Genomic DNA, 12,144 nt, shown 5'->3' with positions numbered 1-12,144 from the left:
TTCCATATCTTTTGAATTTTTTAATAATTGCCCTGACAGTGCTCAGTGGTATATTCAATCGTTTGTGGATCTTCTTGTAGCCATTACCAGATTTATGAAGGTCTACAACCATCTGTCTCTTTTGAACTGCCAGTTCTTTTGTTTTCTTCATGGTGTTGGATGACAAATGGATATTGCATGTTACCTCATTTTTATACCCTAGTGAAACAGGAAGTGATGTAATGGCTCAATATAGTTCCTTAAGACTTAGATACACTTAAATAAGTGTAATTTAATTTCTGGTTTAATTTTGGTAGATGTTATTAACAATAATCTTTAAGGGTGCCATTAATTGTAAAACCTTGATTTGGAGGAAATTAATTTTTAATTAAATCAATAAATGATTTTGGTTGGTTCCATTGGAACATTAATAAAGTACAATATTTCTCACATGTTGGTATTTTGAGTTTATCTCTATAATTATATTGTTTATATTTTTTAAAGTATTGTTTGTGCATTGCCAGTCAGGGGTGCCAGTAAATTTGGAGCCCACTGTATATACAGTGGCTTCAGAAAGTATTCAGACCCCTTCACTTTTTGCACACTTTATTGTGTTGTAGATTTAATTTTAAATGGATAAAATTGCAAGTTTTGTTTTTGCCCACAAATCTACACTCAATAACCCACAAAGTGAAAACATGTTTTTAGAAATTTTTTGCAAATTTATTAAACATCTAAAACTGAAATCTCTGGCGGGGTCCCCCCAATACATACTACTGCCACTTTACCCACTGTCTGCTATATTGCAAATTCCCTAATTGCTGTTTCTACCCTCTTCCCCACGCTGCCGGCGGGACTCTTGCCCCAACCTTCGAGAGTGCTTCGAGAGTCATCTGGTCTCCCCCACCTCTGCGGTCCAGTCCAACTTTATATATACACATATATATATATATATATATATATATATATATATGTGTATGTATATATAAAGTTTTAAGAAACAAGTATTGTTTTTACAAATTCAGTAGCTGCTAACATTTTATTTATTTACTAATTTATATTATGTTTGTTTAGCAGATTTGTAGTACACATGATTTATAGCAGTGCATGAAAATAACAAATGCATTAAAAATCACTTGTATGCAGACTTTTTTGCAATTCAGCCCAATGGGTAATGAGAACTAGGAAATCAATGTTAGCAATTATTTTGCTTGTGGCACTTTATGACATTGTTAGGTCCCTCAAGGGTCAATTTTGGTACCAACATTATTTTCAGTTGAAATAAAATGTATGATTATATCAATGGCAGGACAGTCCATTCTGCAAAACAGTTTAGACAGAGTATGTGCCATGGGCTTGTGGTTACATTAGTCTCAGATAATAATAAAGTTACATGTCGAAAGCATGCCAAATGCAGTCAGTTAATCTACAATACCTGCATTTTGGCACTAGGGATAGAACACTGAAAGATTCACTACAGAATAAATGATGGAAATCTGATTCTACACTTCTATGCAACTCTGAATTCAACAGTTTTTTATCACAGTGGAATTAACTGAACTCAAAAACGCACCGTACCCCAATTCAGGTCGAAAAAATAAGTGAACTTGAGAAAGAGGTAAAATAATTGTGAAACCATTTTAAAGCCACCCAAACCAATGATACCCATAAGTACCTTTTACATGCAAGACACAAGCTCACCAAATATACATCCACAGAGATAGAAGCTATTCTTATTAATTTACGACTAAAACATCATGAACTAGGAAACATATCTCATAAATTTCTGTCAAATTTAATTTAAAATATAGCTGCAAGGGCACACACAGCCAATATTATTCCATTTAACAAATGGCTAATCAGTGCCAAAATCACACAATGGCTAATGAGAGATTTTGGAACATGGCTGCGGGGATTTGGTTCCCGTCAGCCACAAGAACATTAGTGATGTTTTGCGATAAGCTCTGGCTCACAGTCAGTGTTCTAGTTCATCTGAAACGTGTTTGATGGGATTGAGGTCAGGGCTCTGTGTATGCCTCTGTGTATGTTCTTTCACACCAAACTTGAAAAACCATTTCTTTATGAACCTTGCTTTATGCACAAGGGGTATTTTCATGCTGAAAGAGGAAAGAGCCTTCCCCACAAAGTTTTATGTACATAATTCTCTAGAATGGCATTGTATGCTGTAGCATTAAGATCTTCCTTCACTAGAACTAAGGGGCCCAGACCAAACCCTAAAGAACAGCCCCAGACCATTATTCCTCCTCCACCGAACTTTACAGTTGACACTATGCATTTGGCCAAGTACTGTTCTCCTGAAACTAGATTCATCCGTCAGCCTACCAGATAGCGAAGCTTCATCACTCCAGAAAACGTGTTTCCACTGCTCCAGTGTCCAATGGCGGTGAGCTTTCCACCATTCCAACTGATGCTTGGCATTCCGCATGGTGATCTTAGGCTTGTTTGTGGCTGCTCGGTCATGTAAACCCATTTCACGAAGCTCCTGATGAACAGTTCTTGTGTTGACGTTGCTTCCAGAGGTACTCAGAACTCGGTAGTTAGTGTTGCAACCAAGGAAAGACTATTTTTACGCGCTATCCACTTTAGCACTAGAGAGGCCCGTTTTATGAGCTTGCGTGTCCAACCGCTTCATGGCTGTTGTTGCTCCAAGGCATTTCCACTTCACAATAACAGCACTTACCGTTGACTTACCGCACTTACAGCACTTACCGGGGCAGAGCAGAAATTTGATTTGGAAACTGACTTGGAAAGGTGGCATCGTATGACTGTGCCACACTAAAAGTGACTGTGCTCTTTAGTAGAAACCATTTTACTGCCAGTGTTTATGGAGATTGTATGGCTGCATGCTTGATTTTATGCACCAGCTAGCAAAGGGTGTGGCTGAACACACATTAGAAAGGGTGTGCACATACTTTTGGCCATATAGTGTATGTTCCAGATGAGGAAACTGATCTCCACAACAACAGTGATTTTCATGAATTTATTACTGTTCTCTATAGTGTTACCATGTGATTCAATTGGGCCAATATGTTAGGGTTTGGCTCTGGTTGTGAACACCAATATTACTGCCAAATCTTATGAATTTATGTCAAACCATTTGATGTCAGACCACCTGTGCCCCAATAATGAACCCTCTTTCAAAGTCACTTAGATCTTTTCCTCTTGCCATCTTGATCCAAAATTGAGGTCAACTGAGATGTTTGTATACATGCCTGTGACGGAGAAATAAGTCTCCTTTGATTCTCCGCCCCAATGTTGCGTCCCACCTCGCTATGAGGAAGCACACATTTCAAGTATTAATTTCAATTTCAATGTCCACAAAATATGTTTCTTGTTTCCGTTTGTGTATTGATTCATGAGCAAAGTAATACAGCTGTCTACCCACTTATCACAAGAACAAGGATGTTATCGGAGGCGCTAGCTTCGTGTCGGTTTACATATATTCAAACATTTCATACTTACTGTTAACATTTGTGAACTGTCTAGTTACATTTTAGCGGGTGCACACTCTAACTTGTAGACTATTCAGTGAGCCAGGGTAATCTTTCGGTTAACAAACAACCATTTACATCTGTTCAATTCCTCTCACCTCATTGTCTGTCACAGTGTTGGGGGTCAAAGGTACGCGCTGCACAGTTATGCATTGTGGGTAATGCAGTTTTTCGCTCGGGTTCGCATGGGGGAGGACACGCGATGATTGTTTGATTAATTATTATGTTTGTACTGTAACAACTATGTTTGCCAGCTAGTATTATTGTTTATTTCCATGTTCCTCATATGCATGATAAGATGATGAATGCAGTTATTGCCATTATTGTCTTAATTGATTGTTTTTTTAAAATGGTACGATCTGAGGGGGGAAGAGCTTATTTAAGCTCCCCAGTCAGTTCATTCCAGGAGAGGGTGTGGGTGAGAGAACACCTAGCTGAAAGCCAAGTACAGAGAGGACTAATTGCCTTATGCTTATTTATTTTTGATTTTTTTTGTAAATATTTGACACTTTATTAGTTTTGTACAGCACGATTAATAAATTTAATTTTATCATACAGTACACCTGTATGGAACCATCTGCATTTCTTATGTTTCTCCACCCATAATGTTTGGGACAAAGACATAATTTTCTTGATTTGGCTCTGTACTTTGGCTCTGTATTTTGTGGTTAAAGTGCAGACTCTCAGCTTTTATTAAAGGGTATTTTATACATTTTAGTTTCATCACGTAGAGTTGAGGCCAAAAGATTACTAAAAGATATTCAAACTCAGTTTTTCACAACTCCGCACATTTCATGTTACCATACATTTCTTTTGGCAAGTCAATTAGGGTATCTACTTTGTTCACATCAGAGGTATTTTCAAAACAATTGATTAGAGACAAATTTATTTCAGCTTTAATTCACTATAATAATTCCAGTGGGTCAAAAGTTTACATACACCAAGTTGACTGTCTCTTTAACAGTCTAGAAGATTCCAAAAATTGATGTAATGAATTTTTAGAAGTTTCTGATTGGCCAATTGTCATAATCAGGAGTTAATTGGGAGGTAATTGGCACCTGTTGCTGTATTTAAGGGCCAACCTTTAGAACCACTGCCTTTTTGCCCTTGATACTATGGGAAAATCCAAGCAACTCAGCCAAGACCTCAGAAAACAAATTGTGGTCCTCCACATGCCCGGTTCCTCCTCAGGAGAAATTTCCAAACAACTGAAGGTGGTAGTCTCACCACCACTTTATATCAGAAGGAGACGGATAGGAACACACTCCTCCATGCTAGTAGTGCACACCCTAACACTCTTAAAAACGGTCTCCCTAAGAGCCAGTTTTATCGTCTCCGACGCATTTGTCACTCGACTGACGACTTTATCAATAAGGCCTCTGCCGTGAAAGACCGGTTCTTTGACCGCGGCTATTCACCAACATGCATTAATGATGCTCACAATCTGGCACTCGCCAAGCCTAGGTCCGAGTTACTAGAAAAGCCCAAAAAAAGAGTGAGATTTTTCTGTGACATGTATCACTACTTTTTCACCGAAGCCTTTTATGTTTAGAAATACTATCATGAAACATTGGCATCTCCTTACCTCTGACCCGGCCCTTAACCAGCAATTCATGCATCCTCCCCTGTTTGTCTACTAGAGGGCTCCCTATCTGTGCAACAAACTTGTTCGTGCCTACCTGAGAACCGGCCCCTTACAATCCCTCCTTGCTCCCCTGAGGGATGGTAATTAAAAATGTGGCAACTGCGCCCAATGTCATCATACCTTTAAAACTTTTGATTTTTGTCACCCCAGGTCTGGTAAACGGATCCCTATAAAAGGCGTCATTACGTGCCATACTAAAAATATAATTTACGCTATCCAGTGCCCGTGTGACCTCTACTATGTGGATAAATCTACGAGATGTTTGAAGCAACGGATAAGCGAACATAAGAGTAGCATCAGGCGCAATGATCCCAATTACCCAGTAGCCGTTCATTTTAACAAATTTTCCCATAATGTTGCCTCCCTGCGCTTTTTTTGGCATTGAGAAAATTAACATTCCTGCCAGAGGTGGTGACACTAATAGAATTCTCCTCCAGAGAGAACTCTATTGGATCCACACTTTAGACTGTCATAATCAGGATCTTAATGACGAGTTTGACTTAAAAGTAATGCTTTAATCTTGTACTTTAATCTTGTGTATTTTGTTCCTCTCTATTTTTTTAGGCCACAGCTGCACCTGTATTTATACCGCCTAGTCCTGATACACATTACAGGCACACCCTGGCCTCCCTTCAGTTTGTTGTATACTCCTTTGGAGACTGAGGTTATAATTGTAGTTTTTTTACCCTCTGTGATTTCATTATATGTATATTTGAACCTTTGTATATAATCATCTATATTGTCACTTGTATAACTGTCTGCCTTCCAAATTGTCTATATTACCTCTGTATATATATATATACACTCCTTCAATTGGTCCGGTGGTTACATACTTGCTGTTAACAGTTACTAATTGTTACACGTCACTAATTGTTTGCAGGTGTCTGTGTGCATATAAAACACTTGTCTTTTATATCCATGTATGCTCTGAAGAAGGTCTTTTTTACCGAAAGCGCAGCTAATTAAACTAGATTTGCAATATACTCAGTGTGCCAAGTTTTTCCTTTATTAACAAACAACTGAAGGTACCAGGAGCATCTGTACAAACAATTGTATACAAATATAAAAATCTTGGGACCACAGAGACACTTCATCGTTCAGGAAGTACAAATTAAGTCCCAGGGCTGAACGAAATTTGGTCCGAAAAGTTCAATTGAACCCCAAGACAACAACAAAGGAAATAGTGAAGGAGTTGGAGGCATCAGGTACCAAAGTATCTACATCCACCATTAAGAGGATCCTACATTGCCATGGCCTGAAAGGCTGTTGCACAAGGAAGAGGCTCCTACTCCAAGACGGGCATAAAAAAGCCAGAATGAAGTTTGATGGTGATCATCAGGACGAAGACCTAGTCCTTTGGAGAACTGTTGTCTGTTCAGATAAAACAAAAGTTTAACTGTTTGGCCATAATGATCAGCGCTATGTATGGAGGAAAAAGGGTGAGGCTTTTAATCCGAAGAACACTATCCCAACTGTGAAGCATGGGGATGGCAGCATCATGTTGTGGGGGTTTTTTGGTGAAAAAGGGACTGGTGCACTTCAGAAAATAGATGGCATCATGAGGAAAAAGGATTATCTGGAAATACTGAAGCAACACCTCAAGACATCACCTAGAAAGTTAAACCTTGGTCCTAACTGGGTCTTCCATCAGGACAATGATCCTAAGCATATCTCCAAAGTTGTAACAAAAGGGCTTAAAGACAACAAAGTGAAAGTATGGAGTGACCATCACAAAGCCCTGACCTGAATCCCATATAAAATTTGTGGACTGAACTGAAAAAGCATGTCCGAGTAAGGAGGCCCACAAACATGACTGAGTTACACCAGTTCTGTCAGGAGGAATGGGCAAAAATTCCAGCAAAGTATTGTGAGAAGCTTGTGGAATGCTACCCCAAGCATTTGATTTGAAGTTAAGCAATTAAAAGGCAATGCCACCAAATACTAACAAAGTGTACACAAACTTTTGACCCACAGAAAATCTGATATAGGGGCCATCTGGGTAGTGTATAAGCACTCGCCTACCACCGCAGAGACCCAGGTTCAATCCCCAGCAGCGGTACTTTCGGCTTGGTCAGACGTTCCCACGAACACAATTGGTAGCGTTCGTGGGTGGGAACCTGGTGAGGGTATGAGTCCTGATCACTGCACTAGCGACTCCTACTGGTTGGTCGGGGCGCCTGTCCAGCAGGGAGGGGATCCAGGGGAGATAGCGTGTACCTCCGAACGCGTTACACTCTCCCAGTGAAACTCCTCGCTGTCAGGTGAAAAGAAGCAGCTGGCGACTCCACATGTATCGGAGGAGGCATGTGGCAGTCTACACCCTCCCCAGACCAACAGAGGATAGCGCATCGACCAGGACTATGGCTGGTCCACACGGGGAATTGGTATAACGACTGAATTGGGGAGAAAATGGGACAAAAATGGCAAAAAAAAGAAAATCTGATAGCTTTCAGCTTTTATGTACTATTAGCTTAGCTATTATTTTCAAATGACCTCTTATGGAAATAAAGTAGTTACCCTAATTGACTTAACACTGGAAATGTATGGTAATATGAAATGTGAGTTGTGAAAAATTGGGTCGGATGTCTTTAGCCTAGGTGTATGTAAACTTTTGGCCTCAATTGTAGAAATTACAGCACTTATACATAGACCCCTCCCCCCACCCCATTCCAGGGTATCATAATAAGGCTCCCCTGCTGTTTCTTCCTTAGTGCAGGTATAAAACAGTTTAATCTCTCATTCAACACTTGTGCCGAATAATCCAGGTCTGTGCTTTACTTTGCTGTACAAAAATATCAACAGATACCATAATCATAATCAAAGGGCAGCGTAGTTACCTGATATTGTCTGTGCCTTCACAAACACACTGGCACTTCGACTCTGTTTTCCCTTTGAATCAGTCACAGATCTGCCCAGGTTAAAGATGGACTTCCACTTTTTTGACTTTCCAGAAAACATCCTTGTAGAAAGAAAGACATTACATTATTTTCACATCTCTTGGTAAAGAAGTTGGTAGCTTTGGAAATCATACTGATTGCATTACTTGAGCTTGATTACATAAAGAATATTACAGAATATTTTTAAAACAAATCGAAATTCCTCGATCAAACCAATTTAAGGGTGTATGTAATTTAATTGAACAAAAGTTCAGTTTTTCTGGATTCAACAAAGCTTAAAAGTTAGAAAAGCCCATGAAACTGGAAAAGATGTTGGCTTAAAATGGTTAAAGTTATTCTGCAAATGAGCCCTTTGAAAAAAAAGTCAGTTTGCTTCTTTGCCTAATTAGCTGAAATAAAGAATGGCATACTGGATTTATCCAACATTCTAGAAATAAAGCTGTTGAATGGTGTTGCTATTTCCCATTATTGTCTCTAAAATTCAGGGAATATGGTATGTGGTAAATACATTTTATGTAATGATGAATACCAGGGAAATTAACATATTGGTAAGTTAAAATAAATTAAAGAGTAGATGTTAGAGTAAATGTTATTTCAGCAGCTAACATTAGAATTTACCATTAAAGTTTTGCCAGGTTAGGATAGCTACACTAATTGGTTACTTATTGATTATAGTTTTGATAAAGTAAGAGAGATCTTACTAAGGAAGTACATCAGGATGGTTTTTTCTTTAATTATTGGTAGCCTACTTAGTTCAAAATATTAGTCCAAATATAGCATGTATTCAAACAAAAAAAAACAACTGAAAGAAATATTTTTAATCTCCTGGCGAGCTGGAGACAAAAGCCTGCTGTCCCTATACACTCCCATTGCTATGAAATGAAGTCACGGCTGTGCTACATATTTTTGCAAGTGGGATCCCCAGCATTCCCTAAGTTTGATTGGGGGCATATCCGAATTTTCCATAAATTTGTACATACATCCAGTTAGCTCAAGCCTTGTCTGACATGCCAATGAACACATCAAATTCCCCATAACACCTGCCAACATTGGCAAACTTTGGCTTCCCTGGGGTTCTCGGTGACATAGATTGAATACATGTACAACTGTGTAGAATTCTTTTATATATGTGAACTGTAAGGCAGCCAACTCCATCAAAATACAGGTATTTGCAATGCTACGAGTAATGTTTCACATGTATTCATGTGTTCAATACAACAACTGTGTGTGAATGCACTGTAATAGAGAGGATGTTTAGAGTGCTGGAAATGTTTGTATCAGATGTTTGGATAAATCAGGTGGAACATTACAACACAGCATCAGCCACCTGTGATGCTTCCCTAGGTTGTCAGACCGGTACCTGTAGCTGTATAATCTGTAGCTGCATAGCCTGTGGATCCCGGATTCAGCTGCTTCTCGGTTCCTGGATTCAGTGCTGTCTGACTTTCAGATGTTTCTCCTGTCTACTCATCGGCCTTGTATTTCCCCTAAATAACTGTTACTGTGTAATCAATGTGCTGCTCTTAGTGGATTTTGCCCCGGTTACTCTGTCTCATCAGCTTCATTGGGCATTTGAGCAACCAGGTATTCTGGAGCTGAACTTCTTGCACTCAAACATACTGTACATCCTGAATTATGAGATCTGGACAAAATTTGTAAATCTTGTTTGTTTTGCCCCAGATGCATAAACAGGGGCTCAGATCGTAAACCTACTGCAAATAGAAACAAGATCGTGTCCATCTGGTCAAATTCTCACTGATTTGCTTGTCTTTAGGATACCAGAGGGGTGGAGTTCTCACTGCTACACCACCTCAGTAAAAGTGCATTGTTCAATACAAGGTCTCTAAATGATAAAGAGCTTGTGCTACTGGAATTCATCATGGACAATAGTCTTGACCTGCTATGCTCAACTGAGATGTGGCAGAAGCCAAAACTTTTTATCACTAAATGATGTTCCCAACAAATGATAATTCATCATTTCAAAATTTTTTGTATTTAAAAGGCATACTATGCAGGAATTTGTAGCCTTGCTGTGGTCCGTGTTTACAATCAAAGAAGTCTCCTCCTCTGTCACTCACCCAAAGTTCTGCACCTGACGTAGCAAGCTGGAAAACCAGATGTAACATAAGTACTGTGAAATTAGCGACTATGAGCAACAGTAAGAAAGCTAATTCTATTATCAATTAATTACATTATGTTGAAAGTATAGATTAATTAATTTCATTATGTTGAATGTAATAGTGGTTTCATCATTGGGACTTTTATTTAGAAAATTTCAGACCCCCAACAGAAATGTTATTGTCGCCAGCTTCACACTGCCAGTAACTGCTTCTTCTTTAGCTAGCTAGCAACAAACACTCCACTGAAATATGATCCCAAAGCACAGGCTCTGTAGCCACACCCACCTATCCCCATACAAAAAGAGTGCCACGTCCAGAAACATCCTGAACACATTTTAGAATAAATACAAGTAATGGTGCACAAATTGGGCAAAAGTGCATAAAGACAGAGATTGCCAGTGCATCATAGATATGCCTTAACATGGCTCTTTTATAATATTTTCAAGGTAATCCTGTACAGTAGGCCTTTAATATTTCATTGTAGCAATACATATTTGGCTTCTAACTTGAAGCCATGTCTCTGCTTTTCACTCCATACTTATCTCTGAGGGATTTACCTGTATAAAATAAAGTGTTCCAAACTATTATCTTGGTGCAGCTCCCCAGGTAGTATAATGAGCTACTTGGTACAAATCTTTAGTGAGCTAGTCACATACAGAATATAGAATAAACCTATATCTGATGAAAAACAAATTTTTAACGTATAAAAATGCCAAGTTACTCACTCACACATACAAAGCACTGTCTATAAGTAATTAATTCAAGCTGGCAAAATCTAGGCCTGCCATTAAAAGAATTGATATCAAAATTCAGCCCAGATAGCCAATATTGTTACTGGTATCTAACCAGAGGTGGGTAACCCGGCTTCAAAGAGTAAAAAGACTGACAATGTATTTGCTCCACCACCATGCACTAAACCAGCTGACTCTAATTAGCATAGCTTTTCAGCATGATAGGAGAACTAATTATTATGATCAGCTGGTTTAGTGTATGGTGGTGGAGCAAATACATGGTCAGTCTTTTTACTCTTTGAAGCCGGGTTACCCACCTCTGTATCTAACCTCACACAAATTAAACAAGCTGTATTCCAAAGCTACATACATTTCCTAAATTGTAAAAAAAAAAAAAAAACCTGTCAAGTGTCAAATAAATAAAAAAAATTGCTGCCTCATGCAAGACATTTAAATGAATGTATGAAACTGCTGGTGAATACCTACACAAAGCATATTTCTCCAGAAAGGATATTTTTATACTTGGTTGTCAAGTTCATTTTGCAAAATGTAAAAGTTCTTATTTATTTGCAACTTAAAATAAATACTATTGTAATATAGATACTGTACATACATACATACAATCATTCACACTACAGAAAGGCCGGAAGAATAAATACATACACAGAGAAAAAAAATTTGATTTATTGAGGCCTGTTAAAACAATCTTAACAGTTACAAACCTATCCAAACATATGTTTGGCCCATTAAAGTACTGTATGCTCGTAGACACAGGGTCAAGTTATTTGAAACAATTTAGGAAACATTGGGTAGCATTGCTTTGGAATACAGCTTGCTTAATTTGTGTGAGGTGAGGTAAGATAGCCAATAGTGTTTCTGGTAACTTGGTATTTTGATATCAATACTTTTAATAGCAGGCCTAGAGTTTGAATTAATGACTTAGCTTTGTAGACAGTGCTTTGTACACTGTAAAAAATGATTCTGTGGTCATGTAGATTTTACAAAAATGTATTGTGTAAAATATATTCAACTGAATTGTGTACTTGATTTTGTTGCAATGATTTGTGTTAATATAAACTAAAAATTGTTGAAATAAAATCATTTTATTCTTATTGTTTAAAACTAATGCATTCTGTTTGTGTAATTCCAAATAGATAAAATATTGAGTGAATCCACTGTAATGTAAATGAGTAGTTTTCAATTTACAAGCATTTCCTGTGCGCACGCATTTGCGTTACAGCTCATTTGCAGACAAGCTGG

The 12,144-nt window shown here is 38.2% G+C and overlaps 1 protein-coding gene across 2 annotated transcripts in view; it reads right to left on the bottom strand.

Annotated features, from left to right (window-relative positions):
• The window catches only part of LOC118235584 (rho GTPase-activating protein 31-like), a 221,010-nt gene that overhangs the window by 67,019 nt on the left and 141,847 nt on the right, over positions 1 to 12,144 (bottom strand). For both annotated transcript variants that reach the window (XM_035433061.1, XM_035433062.1), the window contains exon 8: positions 7,974 to 8,095. In XM_035433061.1, coding sequence (XP_035288952.1) covers positions 7,974 to 8,095 — 122 coding nt within the window. The remainder of the gene's footprint in view (positions 1 to 7,973; positions 8,096 to 12,144) is intronic.

The sequence above is a fragment of the Anguilla anguilla genome, chromosome 9 (genome assembly GCF_013347855.1).
Source record: "Anguilla anguilla isolate fAngAng1 chromosome 9, fAngAng1.pri, whole genome shotgun sequence".
Classification (NCBI taxonomy): Eukaryota; Metazoa; Chordata; class Actinopteri; order Anguilliformes; family Anguillidae; genus Anguilla; species Anguilla anguilla.
Note: the sequence above shows the minus strand (reverse complement) of the source record. Positions and strands in the feature narration are given on the sequence as shown.